At 40.5% G+C, this 23,952-nt stretch overlaps 1 protein-coding gene across 1 annotated transcript in view; it reads right to left on the bottom strand.

Moving 5' to 3' along the window:
* Nucleotides 1-20,553, bottom strand: part of slc15a2 (solute carrier family 15 member 2) — a 30,535-nt gene extending 9,982 nt beyond the window's left edge. The window contains exons 1-10 of the mRNA XM_039818317.1: nt 20,029-20,553; nt 17,087-17,174; nt 8,995-9,136; nt 8,161-8,253; nt 6,780-6,879; nt 2,431-2,521; nt 2,250-2,327; nt 1,085-1,167; nt 807-890; nt 594-683 (exon numbers count right to left, since the gene is read on the bottom strand). Coding sequence (XP_039674251.1) covers nt 594-683; nt 807-890; nt 1,085-1,167; nt 2,250-2,327; nt 2,431-2,521; nt 6,780-6,879; nt 8,161-8,253; nt 8,995-9,136; nt 17,087-17,174; nt 20,029-20,037 — 858 coding nt within the window. The 5' untranslated portion in view covers nt 20,038-20,553. The remainder of the gene's footprint in view (nt 1-593; nt 684-806; nt 891-1,084; nt 1,168-2,249; nt 2,328-2,430; nt 2,522-6,779; nt 6,880-8,160; nt 8,254-8,994; nt 9,137-17,086; nt 17,175-20,028) is intronic.
* Nucleotides 20,554-23,952: the final 3,399 nt, after the last annotated feature.

Genomic DNA, 23,952 nt, shown 5'->3' with positions numbered 1-23,952 from the left:
CCGGAAGCTGTGCGGCTGAAGGAGATGCTTACTCCGCTCAAACAGCTGACGTATTCATGTGACGCTTCAGAGGAAAGGACGTCTCATCCCTCTAAAACACATTTGCTTGTTTCCTCTCTCCTCCGATGATTTCCTCGCGTCTCTACCGTGCCTCCTCGGTGGAAGGGACTAAGATGCGGGAAAGGGAGGCAATTGGAGGAGTCGACGAGGCAATTTAAGCGACATGAGAAGCACCTCATGTTACTTGATTTAAACACTATAATATTTCATTTACTTTTTTGGGGGGGCATTTTTAGGCATTTATTTTCACAGGACAGACGAAGACATGAAAGGGGAAAGAGAGTGACATGCAGCAAAGGGTTGCAGGTCGGAGTCAAACCCGTGGCCTCTGCAGCAAGGAGTCAATCTCCACACACGTGCGCCTGCTCTACCAACTGAGCTAACCCAGCCACTATTTCATTTACATTTTGCAGGTATGTGGTCATAAACCATTGCCAACCCTAGAGCCTCTTTTGACTTTTTCAGTGCGCTAAACTTTAGTACATGGTGTATGAATTGTGGAGTTGGATCATAGGTGTTGTGTCTTCACATACTTGCTGATCAAACAGAGCCCAGAACATTGGCAGCGGGATGTAGAGCATCAAAACACGCAGCACCATCTTAATCTCCTCGATCAGACGCTTCTGTTAACACACAAACACATAGACTTGATGCATTATTGATGCTATGAAGCCACCAATGCTCTTTTTGAGTACAATCCCCAGAAAATACTCTAAAGAAGAGTGATTTGTAAGTCCTTCTGTTACCGAGTAATTCTCCTCAGCCCAGTCCAACCAGTGTTTCCTCTGAGGGTCATACTTCCATCTTCTCCAGCGGTTTTTGATGGCAAACTGCAAACCAAAAGACGATAACAGAAATGAAAATGGAAAAAGGGGACAGCTCAGAACGAAACACAGGCAGAGGCAATGTGTGAAATTCATACTTTTATTACAAGACACAATGTTTTGTGGACAGTACAAATAGAACTGAATAAATCCATTTGCATTTTAATAAATCATCTCGGGAGTACTGGGAGATGACTTACCCCAATGCAATTGCAGACTTCCAACAGGATGTTTCCCTGAGGAGGATTCCTCTTGTACAGCACGCTGCCAGCAGTGAACACAACTGCACGAGATGGATGAAGAGTTAGGCTGGACTCAGAGGAGTGAAGAAAACAATTTATGTTGGCAACGGCTCAGCTGTTGTGCTGGGAACAATTGCTCCACTTGCCGTGTAAGAGAAGTACCAACATGCTCATATCAGCTATATATTTATTTCCTAACCAACATGAGAAGACACAGCAGAATCTGACAGAATGGTTTACCATTTATATTATGCTTTATCCTCTTACAATGGATTGTCAAATGCGTAAGAGAAATAAAATCTATCATGTTGTATACAAGCTTAGAGCCCCTAAAACACTGAGGCCCGTACTTTTGTCTCACTCTCAAATGGCCCCTCCAGTAACAAAAACACAACTTGTTTTCACAGGGAGCGGTCAGCCAAGCATGAATCCCAAAAGGTTTAGTGGGGATTCAGAGGCAAAGATAACTGACTGTCAGGTTGCATAAGGAGGGACCTTGATAAAGAGGAAGCCCAGGGTGTCAAAAGCTTGACTTCATACAAACATGCTATCGGCATGCAGATAGGAACCATTAAGTAAACTCAAATGTATATCCTGGAGGCATACAAAGTGCATTTATGTTTTGTTTTATGGCTTTTTTAAGCAGTTCTTTAGTATCCGTAGATTTCACATCCACACAGCTGCTGCTGTTGCTTGCATTCACACTTATGAGGGACAGTAATTAGTTCTTGACCATTGAGCAGCTCAAGCAGCTATAACCAGAGTTTAATTGCGTTGAACCAAAACACTTATGGGGAAGTATCAGAGCTCCACTAATACTATATCGACAAGGCTGAAATTATTAGCTGATATTGGTTTATCACAGCTATATCTTTATCAATACATATTTTAGCGTATAATTATGTAATAAGTTACATACAAAAATGTTTTATAGGCTGCATGTTTTGACCCTCATATGCTGTTTTTTTTTCAACTTTCAAATATCGATAGTTACCAGCCATAACGGTCAGGCCCTAGTGAAGAGAATGTTATGCAGTCCCTGTCCGTACTTTCACTACTACAATAGACTACTACATGTTGATTACACCTGCCTAGATGATGTTACAGCTGGATGGACACTCACCTAGAGCCACAATCATCAGAACTGCAGGAACCCCGAAGGCCAGAGCGTAGCAGTCACCACCGAAACACTGCACATCCCCTGCAGGAGATATTCCAGCGTAAACAGCATCAACACAGTGATGTCAGTCACGCAGTCAACCTCATTGGATATATAACATGTGTTGAACATTAAGAATGTGTACCTCTCAGTATGGGTGTAATCACAGTTGACAAGAGGCTCCCAGCATTGATTGACATGTAGAAAATGGAGAAGAATTTCTGCCTCTCGCTGCCCTGGAGGTCATCAATGGAATAATTAGGAGACGCTTTAAATTATTTATTTTCAAATATTGTTTCCTGTGATCTTTAAGTCCTCGTTAAGGTTATACATTACTTTTCTAAACACTGTGATTATTGTGTTAATTTAATGGATACCATGCAATTCTAGCACTGTAGAATCTTGTGTAACCCATTCTTAACATGTTTTTCTATTACATTTTAAATCAAAGCTGCATTTGTCTATTTTGGACCATTTGTCTATTTTCATTTACAAATCCAGCATAGACTTAGGAACATTATTTTTTATTTGGAGTCTATTCTGTTGTTGGGTCTATATTATTTTTTGGGCATTTACGCCTTTAATGATAGAAAAGCAATGAAAGGGTGAGAGTGAGGAAGACATGCAGGAAATCATCCCAGGTCAGACTCAAACCCTGGACCTTCTGCACCTAGGTATGAACCTCTGTATATGTGCACCCGCTCTACCAACTGAGCTATCCTGGCCACATTTGGAGTCATGTTTGTGTCCACCTGATGAATGTAAGTTTAATATTCACATATTCGCTCTGGTTTGGTCTCAACAAACTCCTGAGAAAACTATCTGGCTCTTTAGCTGCAGATCTTTTACTTTTTTTAATGTACAACAACAACAATGAGGTAAAAGAGGCTGAAACGCAACACATAATTATATGACTTTCGCATTATGAACACTGAAACAACAAGTCTTTTAATTCAACATTCAACCTGATCTCACAGAATTCCAAAAAAATGAACACGGCCTCTTAAATTAAGGAAAAGGTCGTGGGCGGGCTTACGTTTCCATGACACGCGGGACAAAAATGTAATGGAAAATTTTATAGTTATGAATTATGCTTACTCGAAACAAGAACACAGAAACACTGTTGGATTGAAAAAGGTTACTAAGAGCAAATGGAAAACTATTTTTGTGTTATCTTGTCACGTCAGCATCTGCATAACTGACAGTTTGTTCTGTGGTTCAACCTAAGGTCATGAAGAGGGCATGTTCAGGCTGTAGGAGCAGGATGACTGTGAGACATTACCACACTCAGACACAAGCGACAGTTCCTGATTTTAAAGGTTCAACTTATGACCATGTGGGTGCTTCATCTTTTAGTGTTCCTCTTTCTCTGTATAAAGGATGCTGACATTCTGCATGTACTTTGAGAGCTCTTTCTCTGCACTCTGTAGCAGTGCGGTGAAAACCAGCTGTCCACTATTGAGCAATAATACTTATGACTCCTCCACATTGCACTCTGATGTTTTGTGAAAGCTTGAAAGTAATAAAACAAACAAAGACAGTTTGATTTTCCTCATCTTTTGTTATTGAAGACATCTTTACTCACTCTGTTGCATGAAACTTCCACCACAACAACGGGACGGTTGGGTTTAGGAACAGAAGAACGGGACGGTTGGGTTTAGTAAAAGAAGAAAGCGACAGTTTAGGAAATGTGACACGCTGGACACGATCCCCGGTCTCCTGGGTGAAAGTCCTGTGTTATTTGACCCATCCACCACCCCAACCAACTTTCCTATGCAAATTTTCGGGCTTTCATACTACTCGCTACCATAGTAGCTCTGAATGTTACGTCATCTTCTCATTGACTTTACATTGGCATTGTTTTCCGTGGTGGCCACATGGAATTTTCACACATTCCGTGCCAACACCACGTAATGCGGTGTTAACAGTTCGTGATCATTTCATGGAATTCTGTGAGACCAGGCTGCAACATTCATACCAAAAACATTGATTAATGCAGTTTTTTTGATCGTCACAACTGGTACATGCACAGGGTTTCCCACACTTTCAATTTTTTTTCATTTTCAATCTCTGTTTGGTATTATTCCCATTACCTTGTACTGAATGTTTATGAGTGAACTACTGTGGCACAACAGTTAAGCAGCTTTTATTGATGCCATTACTTTTTTTGTCTTTTACTGCAGAAGGACTGAAGAAACTATCTTTTCATTACATTACATGTAATTTAGCTGATGCTTTTATCCAAAGCGACTTACAATTAAGTGCTTTCAACTGTGAAGGTTCAAACTCGAGACAACAAGTAGTAAGTGCAAGTACATTAGCTTTAAATAAGCAAAGCTACAAAGAGACATGAAAGTGCAGGTTCAAGAATTTTTTTGTTTTTTTGTTTATCCAAGGTGTAGTCGGAAGAGATGTGTTTTTAGCCTTCGGCAGAAGATATGTAGGCTTTCAGCCATTCTGATGTCGATGGGGAGCTCATTCCACCATTTGGGAGCCAGGACATTAAACAGTCTGGATTTCGTTGAGTGATTAGTTCTCCCTTGCTGTGAGGGGGCAGCAAGCAGTTTGGCTGATGCAGAGCGAAGTGGGCGGGTTGGGGTATATGGTTTGACCATGTCCTGATGTAAGCTGGGGCTGATCCGTTTGTGGCCCTGTATGTAAGTACTAGTGTCTTGAAGCGGATGCGGGCAGCAATTGGTAGCCAGTGAAGAGCGGAGGAGCGGTGTGGTGTGAGAGAACTTGGGGAGGTTGAAGACAAGTCGAGCTGCTGCGTTCTGAATGAGCTGCAGGGGTTGGATGGCACATGCAGGGAGGCCAATCAGGAGGGAGTTGCACTAGTCTAGACGTGAGATGACTAGAGCCTGAACCAGAACCTGAGCCGCCTTCTGCGTTAGAAGGGGACGTATCCTTCTGATGTTATGCAGCATGCAGGGCTGGACTGGCCATCTGGCATACCGGGCATTTTCCCGGTGGGCCGAGGCACTTTTGGGCCGAATTGCCGATAAATTGGCCTTTTTTTTTTTGTTTTTTTTGGCCGCGCCGGCCCATAAAGAACTCACAGCGGCCCATTGGTTAATTTTTGTGTGTGTGTGTGTGTGTGTGCGCGCACGCGTTATGTGCGCCTCACGTCATAACCATAACAAGCACTTTGGCTGTAACATTAAAGTTAGTGGCTAGGTAACCTAACTGCTAAGCTTACATTGAAAATGCTAGCGGTTAGCCTGTTGGGTAGCTGAAAAGTCTGTATGATCTATAAAATCAGTGTTGATAGCATCAGTGTTCCTTGAATTGCTAAATTAGCTCTTTTCCAGGGCATATACTACTCTCAGCTTTATTGTAGCGTTTGGAAAGGGTTATGGTTATTGTATTTAGCAGACACTTTTGTCCAGAAAAATAGTAATAAAAACAATAATGACAATACAATTTAAAATATCAATAATACAAAATAACAAAAATACCATAAATATACAAATCATAACTCTAAGAATGAATGAATTATTTAAGTGTAAGATCAACAGATAAGTCTTGACACCCCTCTTGAAGGATCCAAAACGATCACATGAACGCTGAACACTAGGAAACTCATATCATAGAATGCACGCATATTTTAAGAGGACTGTCTGCAGGGAATGTGTCTGACCAATCACGGTGGGTGTGGGCCACCTGGACCAAAAATGCCAGGGCCAATTTTTTGTCCCAGTCCAGCCCTGGCAGCATGTATCTACATGATCGGGTGGTTGCAGCAATGTTAGCAGTGAAGGAGAGTTGGTCATCAAGTGTCACACCCAGGTTTTTAGCAGTCTGGGTGGGGACTACCACAGAGTTGTCAATTGTTATAGTCAGGTCTTGGGTAGGCGAGCCTTTCCCTGGAAGGAAAAGGAGCTCAGTCTTGTCAAGGTTGAGTTTCAGATGGTGTGCGGACATCCACGAGGAGATGTCAGTCAGACAGGCCGAGATACGTGCTGCTACTTGAGTTTCAGACTCAGGAAAGGAGAGAATTAGTTGGGTGTCATCTGCGTAGCTGTGATAAGAAAAGCCGTGCGACTGAATGACAGACCCAAAAGAGATGGTGTACAGAGAAAAGAGGAGGGGACCCAGGACTGATCCCTGAGGAACCCCAGTTTTGAGTGGGCAAGGCTCTGAGCTGGATCCTCTCCAAGTTACCCGGTAGGTTCGGTCTGCCAGGTAAGATGTGAGCCATGAGAGCGCAGAGCCTGTGACCTGTGTTAGTTTTACAGGCTGTAAAACTAACACGTAAATCTATAGGCACTAAGGTGAATTGCAGGGAAGCGATTGTATAGAGAGTAATACTTTGGTTAACAACATTTTTTATCTTGGTGACCCAATCAAAATCTTCCATTATCAATGGATAGTACTTTCTACTGACAAATTTTGATTAATTTTACCGATATTGTTTCACTGTGTCCTTCAAAGACAGTATAAACAGTACCAACTTCTGGGTCTTCAAACTAAAGAGAAAGTTTGGTGACTTACATGCTCCTCGTCAAACTGGTCTCCGCCAAATGCCGCCACGCAGGGTTTGATTCCTCCGGTGCCGAAGGCTATGAGTATCAGACCTAACATGGACAGAGCACTGCGACACAACAACATACAAATGACCTGCTGTTAATGCTACTGGACGTGGACTATACACTCTATACAGTGTGTTAAAGGAATACCCACCGTTTGTTGAAATAGGGTTATTCACCGTCTCCTCTATATTTATATAGGTAACTACTACTGGACGGGCAGCGGCCGTCGAGCCCCACGGAGCTCAGTCAGGGCAGCATTTGGTTGTCCAGTAACCCAGAAAGGGTGACTTTGCGCCAGACGTGGAGCTCCGCGGGCTGCCGATATCTCTGTGCCCAAGTAGCAATGCTTCGGCTGTAGCCCACTTCCACCCAATATAGTCCCAAATCAATATCTGCCTAGGAAATCATCTAGTCTTAATCTGCATTGCTATTTTTACTCGTTGTGAATACGCAGGCCACAAGAAGTAATTAGGTTTTGTTTTTGTTGTTGTTGGGTCACTTTTACTGATGACATGCTAACGGCAACAAAGGATTCCATTCCTTATGCTAAGCTAACTGGACTTAAGACAATGCATGCGCTGAGACAAAAATGCGTTTGCCCACCTATATAAATATAGAAGAGACGGTGAATAACCCTATTTCAACAAATGGTGGGTATTCCTTTAAGTGCAGTACTGAAAGTATTAGTCTATTAATTGATTAGTCGACACAACAGAATAAGTAATGCACTGTGATAATCAATTGATTGTTAAATTAATTTATCAAGAAGGTTTTCTCTAATGTGGGACACAGAAGAAGAATTAATCTAGTGCTTGAACAATTGTGATTAATTTGTCTAATCTATTCATAATTTAAGTAATTTATCAAGCAAAAATACCAAACATTTATTGGTTACATTATCAACAAAGTAAAACACTAATTTGAAGTGTATCATTGTAAAATGAACATGTTTGGATGTTGGACTGTTGGTTGAACAAAATAAGCAATTTTAGGATGTCATCTTGGACTGTGGTAGCTTTTAATTGACATCTCTTATGACTAATTCACTGATCTAATAATTTGTCTAAACAAGAAAATAATCAACATATGAATCAATGATGTATATAATTGTTGTAACTGCCTAACCCGAGCCTGGTCGAAGACCTCTGAATCCAACATCTCTAACATGTTGAGGGATTCAAAGTTAAAGAAAATGGCAATTCAGTCTGATTCTTTGGCTAGTCTAATACATCTGTGGGCTCTCAATACACAGTAAAGAAAATGAACTCTTTGTATTCTGTCTAACAGCACTTAACTATGATTCTGCCTGCTCAAAATGACTAAATCAGCCCCAGATAACTTACATGTGCACGCTGCTGTTTCCCACAGTGGGAATGGCTCCGACCGACTTGACCACATGCCCGATAACGTAGACAATGGATAGGTAGATGATGGTCCTGTTGAGAGCAAACTGGGATTATGATCATTCAAAAATGCACTCTTATTACCATACAATATACTGTATGTGTGTGTGGTCAGGGTGATTCATCTCCACTTATAGGTGGTGTTATACAATTTAGACAAAGCTCACAGGTTAAAGGACTGAAATATTGCATGATGTATTGCAAACTGAAAATCATGCGCCACTGATGAAGATGCAACCACAGATGTTTGCTGTACATACACTACCATTCAAAAGTTTCTAATCTCCAGCCACAAAAGCTTGATTGGGTACAGTCAGATTGGTTGTGAGGACTACTCTATATTTTGTAATGCTCTTTGATGCTTTTATGTTGTATAAAGTCCTCTGTAGTCCTTTTTACAACAAAACTCTGTACAATAATTAAATCAGACTGACAATTGAAAGGGCAGAAAGATACAAAGATCCCTCTCAGCAAGAGTTGAGCACGAAGAGAAGAAATTAGCAGTCATTTTTTAAAGAAACTGGAAGCTTTGCATAAAAATGTGTGCAGATTTCAATAGGAACAGGTTCCTGTTTCTGTGTCAAGTGCACAATAATGCAGCCTGTAACAAGCTGACTTAACACCCTGTCTATGACACCGACCAAACCCTCTGTATTTTTGTAAGTAAATCCAAAGAAAACTGTTTAAATAGTAAGGTCTGTGGATTACCACTTTTGTGATTTGGGGTGAACTACCCTTTAATGCATTTGGGGATGTAAGGACACAAGGACTCACTTGAATTTTCCAAGCCATGAGTCAGCGATGAGAGCTCCCAGTATGGGTGTGAAGTAGCAGAGGCTGCTGAAGGCGTGGTAGACAGCGGTGGAGAGGTCCTTGTCCCAGTGCAGGTAGGTGAGGAAGTAGAGCGTGAGCACCGCTGTGAGCAGACACACAAGCATGAGGGGAATGATACTTCCAACTCCACATATAAAGTCCAAATACCTAATAACATGTCTTCAAGACCTGTACTACTAAAAATTCTCCTTCAATGTGGTTAATTTCTGTGAGTGGGTTAGTCATTACAAACTCATTCTGTGAGAATTGTTCAAACCAATGGAAATGTATTTTATGCTAAGAAGGTAGCTGTTTCGAGAGCTACTCAAGAGGAAATGAAAGGAATGTTAAAGGTCCTGTATTGTAAAAAGTGAGATTTCCATGTCTTTTTTTATTATAAAGCAGGTGCTACATAAATACTGTGAAAGTGTCGAAATGCCCACTCCACAGAGAAATGCACACAGCCTGTATTTAGAAACTGTGCCTTTAAATGAGCCAGCAGGACTTCCATACGGTTTTGATGTCACAACTATATGGGTAGAAAATGCCGCTACAGTTATTCCCGGCTGCAATGACAGTGCAGAGACTCCAGATGCAGAAGACCCGGAAACGCTGAACAATCAGAACAGACCAGGATTTTTCGGTGGGGGAACTTAAAGAGACAGGTGCTAAAACGTAGTGTTTCAGATAGAGGGTGAATACAGGTATATTCAGACAGACAGTACAAGAAAACTAATAATTTTTTTCAACATTAAAGCATGTAAACATGTTCTATAGTAGAAACCCAAAATATAAGTATGAAACTGGAAATGAGCACAATACTGCAAGGGACCATTAAATGCATAAACTCCTCTGTTTGCTGTTGTTACCAGCATAAACATGTCTTTCATCACTAAATAAGCCATTGAGACAAATAGGAGTTGCATGGCCATGTTTACTATTAACCTTGTATACTGTTTGTCCAAAATGCCTTGAAGTAAACACAACTCACATTGGTAACTCAGCAACCAGAAAACATGCTCCAGTAGTATATACCACTTTGTATGTCATTTGAGTGTGTTTTTCTGGTAGCAAACCCTAAATTATCTGACAAATAAACTCTCTATTCAAAGTCCACTTACTGTTTTTTTTCATGAGCTTCGTATTACATCTCATGATCTTCCTTATCAGGAGTTTCTCAGTTGTTAGTTCACACACAAAACCATGCCATGCAAAAGCACCACTTTTCAAATGCAATTGAACGCTTTGGATAAAAGCTAGTACGTAGACCTTGAATTACAGTAAGATTGCCTTTACAAACTTCTGTCAAGAATTAACTTTCATGCTCTACTCAAATGATTGATGTTATGAGGACACAAGGATCACCAGAACACACAGAAGCTAATGGTGTTTTCTGGCGGTCCAAATCTACACCTTTTAGTAGGACTCTAACTGTGACAGCTGTTAACTCAAAATGAACTGAGCCAGTGCTGAAATGATTTTTTTATTTTTTTATGAACAGATCAATAATTTAATTCCTTTATCAAGCAACAATGTCTATACATCTTCTGGTTCCTGTTTCTCAGATGTGATGATGCTGTTTTTTTACTTTTTTATTTCATTATAAATTCAATATCTTTGGGTTTTGACTGCTTGGCACACAAAACAAGACATTTGAAGACATCACTTTGGGCTCTGGGAACACCTCTGGGCAGCCATTCACGAATTTCTGACATTTTATAGACATGCTATTAACTAATAATTACATTAATCATGAGTTGCTGCTCTACAATTTCTATTAGTTGAATCCTAAGTTCACTGAACTTGAGAAACACTTGACATAAAGGTAAATTACAGTAAGTTGTTCAGTCACATTGACAAGTGCTTTGTATACTGTATTTACTTCTCAGTTACTAACAGTGCATTTAAAAAAAAGAGAGGTTTGGTGCGAAATGGTATAGTTATTTTTTACTTCAATAGAGTAAATGATTGAGGAGATCACGTGACCGACGACTCGCATGGCTGCTCAGGGCTGAGGCTCTTTGTTCCATCTGCGCATTATCATTAAAAACCAGGTCTATTCTTTTTTTTATTTGACATCAATCCTTTTATTTGTTACCACGGTAACTTTGTGGAATGCCTGCAGGAGCAAAAAAGCAGACCCGCTGCAGTTTAACCAAGCAAAGAATTCTGCTAACTCAGCTAGCATGGCGACGGCTAGCGAGGTTTCGGATGCTAACGCAGACAAACGTATGGAGGAGGCCATGGCCAGGGTTCTGGAAAGGCAACAAAGCGGGCTTCAATCAGCGGCCCTCATCGCAGTGAAGGAGGCGTTAGCAGAAATTGACACCTCGCTTCAACACATCAGGACAGAGCTGGAGAGGCAGGGAACTACAGTAAGAGATTTAATACAGCGACTAGACGAGGCGCAGAAGGACAACAGACAGATGAGAAACACAGTGAAAGCCTGTATTGATGACCAGAGGAAATTTGAGCTGAAGTTGGCTGAACTGGAAGATAGATTGAGAAGAAATAACGTCCAGACCATCAGACTGAAGGAGGGCAGCGAAAAAGATGACCCAGTTGGATTTTTGCAAAAACAGTTGCCAAAATGGATTCCATCCCTACAGAACAGGGCTAACATCGAAATTGGCAGGGCACACAGAATCTACGGCAAGGGTGCAGGCTGATTCTCAGGTGTCTGAGATATACAGATACAATTATTCAGGGGGCGAGACAGGCACAGCAGGAAGGCCCGATTCGAGATTCCAACGCTACGCCTTCACACTGCAGTTGAAATCAGCTCCGTAATACCAATACGCCCCCAGCGGACGTCGTACTACACCGTTGAAAAGCTTCGGAAGCGACTCACAAAAATGGCAGAGAGAGTAGAACGAGTGATAAGTGTCTGAATGTACTATTCTCTCTGACCTCTCTTATACAGCTATAAATAGAAAGGCTGCTGCGTGGAGAGAAGTTGCCCAGGACGTTGACATGTCAGGTCGGTTAAATGTGTCAATAGTTCGATGTCTGTTGCTAGCTAACCAATTCGCATTAGCAGGTTTGTTTATCAGTACCATAGCAACGCTAACTTCCGCTGGAATTGTCGGATAGGAACCGTCCATAGCCTTTCACAAGAGTTAAATTTTTTTAATGTATCCGGGTGACCAACTGACACGATTTCTTTTGCACCGCACTCGTTCGGACCCGGTTCGGACCCATTCGCATGCGATCTGCGAATCTCCATAGGAAATGAATGACTTCCGGTCGTTTCAAAGCCGTATCGGAGCTGATTTCAACTGCCAGTGTGAAGGCAGCGTTAGTGTATTTGGAACACTGCAAGTTCAACCGAGGACACTGCATTTGGCATTTGGCAACCTGACGTTTGAAGGAATGTTTGATGAGGCTGAAAACATGACGGACATGGAATGCTCAATTTACACAGCCTAAGAACACGATAAACACTTATCTTATAATCTATATTTACTACTCTTACATGGTTTGTTACCCACATAGGCTATTTCAGAGCGTAATAGCTGGTCGAATTATAATGTATGAGCTTGGGAGCCAAGTTACAAGGAGCATTTGATTTGACGGCATTTTATAATCTATGTCTATTACTCCTACATGGCTGATTTGTTTTTCATACAGTTTATTTCAGAACTTAATAGATGGTTGGTACTTAGTTTTACATTTTTTTTGTAACATTGTTCATGTTTAACATAGGAAAGCATTAGACCAGTTTCAGTTAACCTGTGACTTTAGACAGGAGGGGCAGTTTTGAGCTGAGTTTTTGTGCGAGCTGCGTTTGATGCGGACACGTATCCTAGGGAAGAGGGAAGGGGGTCTGCAGTCTTGGAGGGTTAGGGGATTTATTTTATGTTTTGTGTTTTCACCACACTGTGCTTTAGATCTAACAGCTCAAATTTCTGGACTATTTAAGAAGGAAGAACATAGACGTGGCGCTTATTCAAGAATCACATTTGCGTAAAAGAGTTGTAAATCGTCTACAAAATAAATATTTCAAAGTTGCTGCTGCATCTAGTGATGACACCAGAACCAATGGCTTACAGATATATGGAGAATGCACAATCCTACTAGCAAGGATTACACCTTTTTTTCCACGCGTCACCGCACCCACTCCTGCATTGATTAGTTTTTGTGCTCCAGTAAGGCACAATAGCAATGGAACCAGCAATCCTGTCTGACCACAATGCACTGATAACCACATTCCGTTGTGATATGTTAGGAGAAAAATCTAGAAGGTGGCAATTTCATGATTCCCTTCTCCAAAACACAGCTTTTAATACAGAATTTGGAGCCAAACTACCAGAGTTCATATCAGTCAATACTGGCTCAGTTTCGGACCTGGCGTACATCTGGCAAGCCACTAAAGGATTTATTAGATTTCACATCTTCCTTTGCAGCAAATTTGAAGAAAAAGAGAGAGGCAAGGATTGAGGAGTTGGAAGAACGTTGTAAATCATTAGAGGAATCTCTTAAGACTTGTTTTTTCTAAATCTACACATAATCTTTTAGTCACAAATCAAGCAGAGCTAAATTACTTGCTAAAAAGGAGAGCTGAATTCATAATGCACAGAGTGAGGCAAATTTACTATTTTAACGGCTGTAAACCAAGCAAATTGCTAGCTCTGAAATTAAAACAAAGTGAGTCCAGAGCTGCTATCAACAGCATCCGCACGGACCGAGGTATCTCAACGAATCCTAAGGAGATTACTGCCACTTTCCAATCCTTTTATTCAAAGCTGTATGAATCCTCCTGCAATCCAGATCCGACGCAGTGCCAAAAGTCCCTAAAAGAGCTAAACCTGCCTCTTCTTGACACAGAGGAGGCAGAAGAACTGGGTCAACCTATTAGGTTGGAGAAACTCAAATCAGCACTAAAAACACCTAAAAAAGGGAAAACACCAGGGTTGGATGGAATTCCATCGGAACTCTTACTACAGTTCTTTGACACACTAGGACCTATAATTTTACAAACTTTAACCTCGGCCATTGAGAGGGGCACCTTTCATCAACAAACCAACACTGCACTAATTTCGGTCATACACAAAAAGGGCAAAGATCCTACGGAGTGTTCCCATCAGCCTCATCGGGACTGATATTAAGCTTTATTCCAAATTCTTGGCACTACACCTAGAACGCTTCATCAAGAAGCTAGTCAACCCTGACCAGTCAGGGTTTATACCAAAGTGTCAAGCTGCATACAATATACGCAGATTACTCCATGTAATAGAAGAAGCCAAAAACCTTCCAACAGCAGCAGCAGTTTTATCACTGGATGCGGAAAAGGCTTTTGACCGCCTAGAATGGAACTACCTGTGGCAAGTAATGGAGATGCTTGGTTTGGGAGCCAAATCCCATGCTATTTGCGATCTCTCTTGAACCGTTAGCCCAGGCCATAAGGCAAAATAAATGATGTAATGTCCAGATTAAATCCAATAACAACTCAATATCGTTATTTGCAGATGATATTTTACTGTACATATCTGACCTTGAGGACTCTGTTCCAAAAATCCTTAAGATCTTTAACGAATTTGGCTCAATCTCCGGCTATAAAATCAATTGGAATAAATCTAATCTGCTGCTGTTGAACAACAAACAGGTGACATCAGCTATTAATGATACAATACCAACCCAAAGCAAAATTACATATTTGGGCATCACCATCCACGCATTGCTACAGCGAGTTGTCCAGGACAACTATGAAACTATATTAAGTAGCACTCAAAGGGATCTGACCAACTGGTCTGCGCTGCCGGCATTACTACGCTCCTGGGTTGGTGTGGTTAAAATGAACATAGTTCCTCGTGTGAACTTCTTAAGTGCAATGATCCCCTTATCCCCACCAATACATTTCTGGAAGAAACTTGATGCTGTAATCCGGCAGTATATTTGGAATAGTAAACAACCTAGGCTAAAATACTCTATCTTGCAATGTACAACGAACACGGGAGGCCTGGCCCTCCCCAACCTTAAAGAGTACCACAGAGCCTTTCAGCTACGGGCCCTCAGAGTGTGGATAGACCCCTCATCTACAGTTCGATGGAGAGAAATAGAGCAAAAGTCTAAGACTGCAAGACCTTGCCTATGCAGGTGTGTGTCCAAAAAGGTGTATGCTAACCTATGGCCCTATTATCACCAACACATTGACCAACTTTAAACAGGTGGAGCAACTTCGCTACACCAATAAGTGGCATTTGAGCACCCCAATTTGGCACAACATGCACTTAATGTCTGGTAACAAACCTTTTGTTTGTAACCAGTGGAGTGACAGAGGTATTTATATTCTAGACCAGTTATTCAATGGAGAAGGTATGTTGAGCTTTGAAGACCTGAGAACTAGCTTTGAGATACCTACGACATCTATCTTAAGGTCAGCCCTAAAATGTTATGGAGTACCACGGGGAAACACGGGTCTCGAGACCCACCCTATGATTAAATGGCATGTTGATTTTCCTGCGAGAGGATTAGTGTCCAGGATTTATGCTAAATTGATGCAAGTATCCGTAGGAGAACTCGCAATAGTAAAGACATGGGAGCGAGAGTTGAGCTCGGAGGGAAACATAATTAATTGGGATACAGTTTGGGACAACATTTCCCTCTGTTCCAAGAACCCAAATCACCAGCAGATCCACTTCAACATATGTCATAGGACATATTGGACACCTCATACGTCTCCAAAGGCATTCCTACTCCCTACTGCACGTTCTGTCAACCTGAACAAACTGGAACTTTCCTGCATATGGTCTGGGAGTGTGAACAGGTGCATGAATTCTGGAATAAAACATCAATTATATCTGATGTGATAGGATGTCGAGTTCATACTGACCCGATTGTTTTGTTAAGAAAGTTTGATTAGTTGGCTCAACTGTGACCAAGAAAATTATAGCTCAGCGCTGGCTCCCCCCCCAACCACAATCGCTTTGTATAAAACAGTGGTTGGCGTATTTTCTGGACATAGTTATGCTTGAGCTCTCTACAGCAAGGATTAACAAAGCCAAATCATCGACAATAGACCTATGGAAAAAGTTGCAGCAGCACAAGTATCAGACCTAATGACCTCAGCATCACAGGAAGTAGAAGAGGGCGACTAGGCAAGGTGGGATTTCTGTTTTTGTTTATTTGTTTTTTCTTTCTTTTCCTCGAGACCGCGGAGTGTGGGGGGTGGGAGAGGGTGGTTGTTCTTGTTCAAGTGTGTTTGTCTGTTCTGTTGTTATTGTTTAAAATGAAAAACTAAATAAAAAATGTATCTTAAAAAAAAATAGAGCAAATGATTCATTTAAAAAAAAATCAACACATAAATTGATAATGACAATCATTTGCAATTGATCTGTTTCATAATATACTGCTTCATGAGATACTTGTCGTTCTCACAATTACCTTTCAAATCATCAAGTGGAATTCACTTCCCTGTCATAAATTAGCATCAATCCTTAAGATGAAAATACTGGCACAATGATTAAATTTAAACAGCTTGAAAAGGAAATGGTCCTTTTGCATGGCATGTTAATGTGTGTGTGTGTGTGTGTGTGTGTGTGTGTGTGTGTGTGTGTGTGTGTGTGTGTGTGTGTGTGTGTGTGTGTGTGTGTGTGTGTGTACTGATTGAAATAATGTGATAGACAGTGAGTATAAGTGAGGTCATGTGAAGAAAGAAACTCCTGCCTTATCTGTCCATTATAGGCTCTCTGTGATGTGGCCCCCATTGACCCACACTCTGTTAACCAGTTTAACAAGCTAAGTATCATTACTAATTCAACTTTTTGTCAAGTACTTTTCCCACTTAAAGATATATTATGCAACATTTCCGCATTAGTTATGGCTAACATTTTGGCGCGTGTGTGTGTGTGTACCGGTATGTGAACATTTGTGTGTGTCATTTGGGTATATCTTGGCATTTGTATCTTGGCAGACTATATACTCTCCAGAGATCCAAACAGTCATTGGTCTTTTCTTTGTTTGTTCGGTCATAGAAAGAGTTCACTTGCAACACTAGCAGAGAAGAAAATCTGTACTACCAAATGTTGTTAAGACAGAAGATTTGCATACCTACCTTTCATGCCATAGTAGGAGAAGCGTTCGCAGAACTCGTTCACCACAATGAAGCAGATGCTGGCTGGGTAATTGGTCCCACATAGTTTCTATAAGAGGCAAAGGTTGTTTACTGAAAAATGTTCAACACTTTCTAAGCGACAACATAAAGTATGAGACATTGTTTTATACAAACCTACTGGCAACAAATCCATAATAATCTAATAAACTTCTCTTTTATCCAAATAAAAACTTGTTGATTCAATCAATAGTTTAACATCTTTTAACAGGGTTGATCAATATTTTGTCGTAGAACGGGAGGAATGTGGCCGATGCATTCTTCCTGTTAGTTAATCACTCATTAGTTACTCTAGTGAATCATTATGCCGTAATACAAGTTATACAATTGTACGGCTTCTGATGTGATCATGCTCAGCTGAACTGCTGAAAATGTTTAATATAATTTTATAATAAGCAAATACACTGCTGGTTATTGTAACGTTTATACTAACTTATTTGTCCATTCGTTTGAAAAGGCGGAAACCAAACCCCTTAAAAAAAGTTTTATTGGAAAAGCCCCTGATTAACAAATGAAGTAAAATTTAAAACACACAATGGTCTTCCATCCATCCATCGTAATCCGCTTATCCGGGGTCGGGTCAGAAGGTGGTCCTATCATATATAAAACACTGTTACAGAACTCTACCCAGAACTATTCAACAGAAAATATTCTGAAATAATATATATATAATATATATATATATATTATATATATATAATGTATTAATTGTTAATGTAATTTATCAAGCAAATATTCTCTGTTTTGGGCTTCCATATGTAGAGGTTTATTCCTCAACGCAGAGACCAAGGATTTGAATCCCACCTGCGACAATTTCCTGCATGTCTTCTCCGTCTCTCTCCCCTTTTATATCTAAGATATCCTAATGATTAAAGGTGGAAATGTCCCAAAACAAAGGTCTTTTTTTTATTTATAGTTTCGAGCTTCTCAAATGTGAGGATTTGCTGATTTCACCTGTTTTCTACCATATTTTTTGACAAAGCAAACCTCTAAAGACGTCACTTTGGGTTCTGGGAAAAAGTGATGGGCATTACAACACTTTTATATCTTGTCTCACCAGTCAATCCATCAATTAAGAAATAATTAGCAAATGAATCAGTAATGAATATTGTTGGACCTGACCTCATGTTACCTTACAGTGAGTTTTACACAATGATACAGTTTTAAAAATTGGGAAAAAGAGAGCACTGATCTTGGTATCAGCAGACACTCTGAGCTGAGGTGTTGGGAGAGAAAAGGTTGGATCGGTGCATTCCTGATTGTAATGGGTTATTGTTTGCGGTATTGCTTCTAATACTGAAATTACAACAACAAATATTTTCTTTTTTCCCTCTAGTTGTATCTATCCATGCAAATACAGTACTTTTGGTTGCTACAATGGAGATAAATGTAATTGTGTGTGCAGTCCTCACATAATTGACATAGCCTTGCATTTGTTTTTGTCTACAGCATCTTCAGAAAGTCCTCAGAAATAGGAAAACGTAACTTTTGAACAATTTCATGACATCTGAGTGAACTCAATTTAATGATGAGAATCATGTGAAAGAGGTGTGGTTGTTTTGTCAATCATTCACTGCCTCACTGTCAACACTTGGCACAGGGACTATATCCTCAGTAGAAGTTAGTTTTAGTGAATACTGATGACGTCAAAGACAGATATCTCAAAACCTGGGCAAATAAAAAGGAAACTGCGTGTATATATTCTGCATAGATAATAATAGCAGCCTGATAACAATAATACTAGGATAATACAAATGGTATTTGCAAAGTGCTTTTTTCTAAACCCAACGCGTCAGAGATGATTTATTATGGAACCCATGCAACTTCTAGGCCCTTCAATAGCATTCACACACTACTGTTAGCCAGGCCAGGCGTCTATGCTTACGCAAAGTAACGTAACCCGATTTGTTCACCCGATGCCAATGCCTAACCCCAACCAATCGAGCTACTTCGTAGGGCGGGACTTATTGCCTATAGAAGTTACGTGGGATCCATAATAACGTGTCAGAGATACAAACAAAAAAACATGGTAACACTTTACTTTAAGTTTTCTACATAAGAGTGACATGACACTGTCATGAATATGACACTCACATGACACTCACATGACACTGTCATGACACATGAACCCTGACCATAACCTTAACCCTAACCCTAACCCTAACCATAACGTGTCATGACAAAACCGAATGACACTTACTAAAAAAGAGTTATGTCATAAACGTTTATGACTTGTTTATAATGTTTTATGACACGTTCATATGTAGAAAAGTTAAAGTAAAGTGTAACCAAAAACATTAGACATAAAAGCACTGTAACATACACAGTAGCTGACATAATATTTTTCAACGTGTTTTCAAAAGCATGTTTAGATATCTCTAGTGGAGATAAAATAAGTTTGCTTGTATTTTATTTGGGTGACACGACCATAAGCGATGTCTCAAAAGACGCATATCAGTAGGCTACAACTTTTTAGGTTCATCCCCGGTTCGCTAAAAACATGAGTGAGGTAGATACTGAAACGAATGGTGAAAGAGAACACATTGTGCATTATAGGCACTATAAATGTCTGTACACGGTCCCCAGACTGCGCGCCTGTTGCATCATCTTACGACAGTAATCATTTAACATAGCGGTCAGTGAGAGCAGAGCAAATCGCTCTCTGACTGTAACACACATCTGCAGTTTGACTTAAAAGACAAGAAAACACATGTTTACTTCATGTACAGACACTGTGAGCACCCTCCGCATGTGCACACTCCTCTGATCCAGAAGGACTCGATACAACTTTTTACGGTGGATTTAAATGATTTTTTTTTAATTAACTTGTTAAACAACCTGAAGTTGTTCAGTGTACGCTGCACAAAAACATCGCCTACGCTTACCTTAGTCATGTTGTTTTCTTTGCTGGTGAGATTTTAGATGTTTACTGGCGCATCGGGAGCTCCTGAGTCCTGACTGATCTCCAAGTCCGTCCCACACTGCTCTGCTCTCTGAGGGTACGACTGTAAAATCTCGATCATGTGTAGGCTAGGCGCTACCCTCTTGAAGCCGAATTAAGGTTAATATTCCACCACAAAACTTGGACTTGTTCCTTCACGAGCTTCAGTGGGCCTCCGCAGACTTCAGCTCTAGTGGGAAAAGACTCTTGACAGACAGAAATGAATATTTCTCTATCTAAAAATCGAATTAACTTAGCCTACCGTTTGTGGAGCAGGAGGTCCGTTAGTTGTAGAGAAGTGCGGATCGGCAGCCTAGTAACCTACAATAGGGTCGTTGTAAAGAGCCACAGACCTGACAGTGGGATGCAAGTGTTGGCCAAGCTGCCTCTTTTCTTCGGATGAATGACGCCAAGCGCTTTACTAATTTCATTTCAATTTACCATAACCATGAGCAACATGCACTACCTACGTGTGTGTGTGTGTGTGTGTGTGTGTGTGTGTGTGTGTGTGTGTGTGTGTGTGTGTGTCATTGTAGCCTGAAAAGTCATTCACCTAATTACACTGAAAATAGTTCCCTTTTTTTTTAGTCATCTTCACATGTGTTTGACTTTTTATTGCATAATAGTTAGTTATAGTTATGATGAACAAGTAACTTGTCAGGCCTATAGCTATTGTACGTATATTAGAATTATAATTCATAAGCTTTTATTTCAAAGGGTTTACATCATTCACTTGCAATACTGTGGAACTCCTTTTTAATTTTAATTTAACTCCTCTTACTGGTTTGTGTCCAGGGAACACTACAAAAACGTTTAAATAACATTTCATAGTGAGTCACTCTCTTCTGACGGCACTTTGCTATACAGTGGCTTTACTTTTTTACAATGCTGTTTAGTCATTGCTTCTTTTTCAAAGTGAGGGACCCATGCTAAACTGATGCAAGTATCCATAGGAGAACTCGCAATAGTAAAGAAATGGGAATGAGAGCTGAGCCCTGAGGGGAACGCAAATGGGAGACAGTTTGGGACAACGTTTTCCACTGTTCCAAAAACCCAAATCGCCAGTATATCCACTTCAACATATGCCATGGGACATATTGGACTCCTCAGAAGAGATACGTCTCTAAAGTCATTCCCACACCCTATTGTATGTTCTGTCAACCTGAACAAACTGGAACTTTCCTGCACATGGTCTGAGAGTGTGAACAGGTGCATGAGTTCTGGAATAAAACATCAATAATATCTGATGTGATAGGATGTCAAGTTCATACTGACCCGATTGTTTTGTTACTTAATGACGACTCTAAATTACACCTGCTTGGGAGACAGAGGAAAATTTGGCTAGCCGGCTCTTATCTTTGTAGAAAACAGTGGTTGGCATATTTTCTAGACATAGTTATGCTTGAGCTTTCTACAGCAAGGATTAACAAAGCCAAATCATCAACTATCAGCCTATGGGAAAGCGCAGCAGCACAAATGTCAGACTTAATGACCTCAGCGCCACAAGAATTAGAGAGTGACTAAGGTGTGGTTTCTGTTTGTTTGTTTGGTTTTCCTCGAGACCGCAGAGGGTGGGGGTGGGTGAAGGTCTTTGTTCTTGTTCAATTTGTGTTTCTTTGTTCTGTACACCATCTGACATTACCTGTCACACATTGTGGAATTTGTTTTGTATGTCTGAAGGTGCTAATAAAAAAATGATCACAAAGAAAGTGAGGGACCCAAACTAAGCAGATAAAAGAGAAAGTTAAAAGAAACTTCCTAACACATTTTCATAAAAGATGTATCAATATTAAAATTTCTAAACTTCCGATAAAAGTACATTCACTGGGACGTCTGGGTAGCTCACCTGGTAGATTGCCCATATACAGAAGACCAGTCCTTGACGCAGCGGCTGCAGGTTCAATTCCGACCTGCGGCCCTTTGCTGCATGTCATTCACTCTCTCGCTCCCCTTTCATGTCTAAGCTGTCACAAACAAAGGCCTAAAATGCCACACAAAAAAAAAACACATCGGTAGGTAGGCCTAATGAATTTATTCCTGCATACTTGATAACTGATTTGCTATCATGTTTTACACTGTAGCTGTTGCCATAACTACATGTTTAAGATGATGTTGTAAATTAAACTATAAAGAATACAAATGTAACATTTCCTCAACATACTGTAATCATGTTGATATTAGTTCAGTAATCGCCACACACCGTGTTAAATACATGATTCTCCTTCATTTAAGACTGAATGTATCGGCAGTTGTACATGGTTAACTGACCCTGATAAAAAAAAAAAGATAAGATATATACAAGAAAGATAGAAAGATAGTATAATCTAACACGGAATCTGTCATATTTTACAGATAATCTGAGTGACCAGATGCTGTCCTGAAGCACCTGTTTGATGAGGTGTACCTGGACCCACCAGACTCTCCTCACAGTATGAGAAATCATCAGGAGGAAGTTATTGCTGAACAGGTGTCAAGTCAACACTGCAGCATCAGGAAAAGTCTCAGTATCCACTGGAAGACGTCAGGATGAACACATCGTAATCCTATTACAGTAACAACAATAAAGCAAACAAAGGGAACACACTTGTGTTATTTATATAACCTGATCTCCTTTAAGGAAATGTAAGGATCTGTAATAGATTAGTAAAATGTGATTTGTAACAGATAAAAAAAAATCCTAACAGTCATGACCTTGTGACATTTAGTGATTTAGTAATCACTTAGTGGGATGAGCTGGCATGACGTAAACATTTAGTGGCCTACCACTTTTAGAACAGCTACTGGAAGTGGTTATATGTGTCTGCGCTGTTATAATAAGTCATCAGTACTTCATGTCATGATTGTGGGTTTTCTGTTGTAGTTTTTTCCTGTTTTATTTTATAGTTTCTCTGCTCTCCAATGGTATATCTTGTTTCCCTTCCTGTCTTCTGCTTTCCCGCCTGTGTAATTACCTGTCCCCGCCCGTATGTGTTGCACCTGTGTCTCATTGTCAAGTTCAGTCTTTCCTTTACACCTGGGTGATCCCACAAGACCACCACTCACTGGACCACCTGGCCACACATATTGGATCAATACTCACCCAGGCACGTTCTTCATGCATCCCACTACCTCCACTAAACCACAGCAACAGCTCCCACCACACATCCTGTACTTGATCAAAAGGAAAAGAAAATATCATTCTACAATAAACGGGGCAGTGACTATAGAACTAATCCATATTGTTTCTGGCAAAAAATTTAAAAAACATGAATGGTGCACAAAACAAAAACAATATAAATCGACTCTCACATATCAAAGCCAAAACATTGAAAATAATCAAGAAAAAGCAGTTTTATTCAGAAATCTCCTTCAGAACACCCATTCCTGTCCCTCATATTCATATTCATAGACTTTGACGAGGAATGGAAGAAAACCGTTGACATGGCCACAACAAATCCCCCCCACCATCACTGACCTCAGCAGATGAGCAACTGACATAGCCCATCACCCCCCATGAAATCAAAGTTCACCTGAAAAAAATGAAAAACAAAGCACCGGGACAAGAAAAAGTAGACACCATACTGATCAAGCAAGCACCAGAAGTATACTTCAACCAGCTCTCTCTCCTCTTCACCACCTGTCTTACTCTGGTTATTTTCCCTTGCCCTGGAAAACAGCGACAGTCACAATGATCCATAAACCCGGAAAAGATCCAAAACACACCACCAGCTACAGACCCATCAGCCTTCTTTGTCACATTGGAAAACTGTTTGAACGCACCATCACTGCACATCTCACACAACACACAGAAAACACAGGACTCCTGGGCATTCACCAAGCTGGCTTGCGCAAAAACAGATCCACCACCGACAACATCCTCAGGCTGTCA

Source organism: Perca fluviatilis, chromosome 12 (genome assembly GCF_010015445.1).
Source record: "Perca fluviatilis chromosome 12, GENO_Pfluv_1.0, whole genome shotgun sequence".
Taxonomy (NCBI): domain Eukaryota; kingdom Metazoa; phylum Chordata; class Actinopteri; order Perciformes; family Percidae; genus Perca; species Perca fluviatilis.
This window is presented reverse-complemented; position numbering and strand designations above follow the sequence as displayed.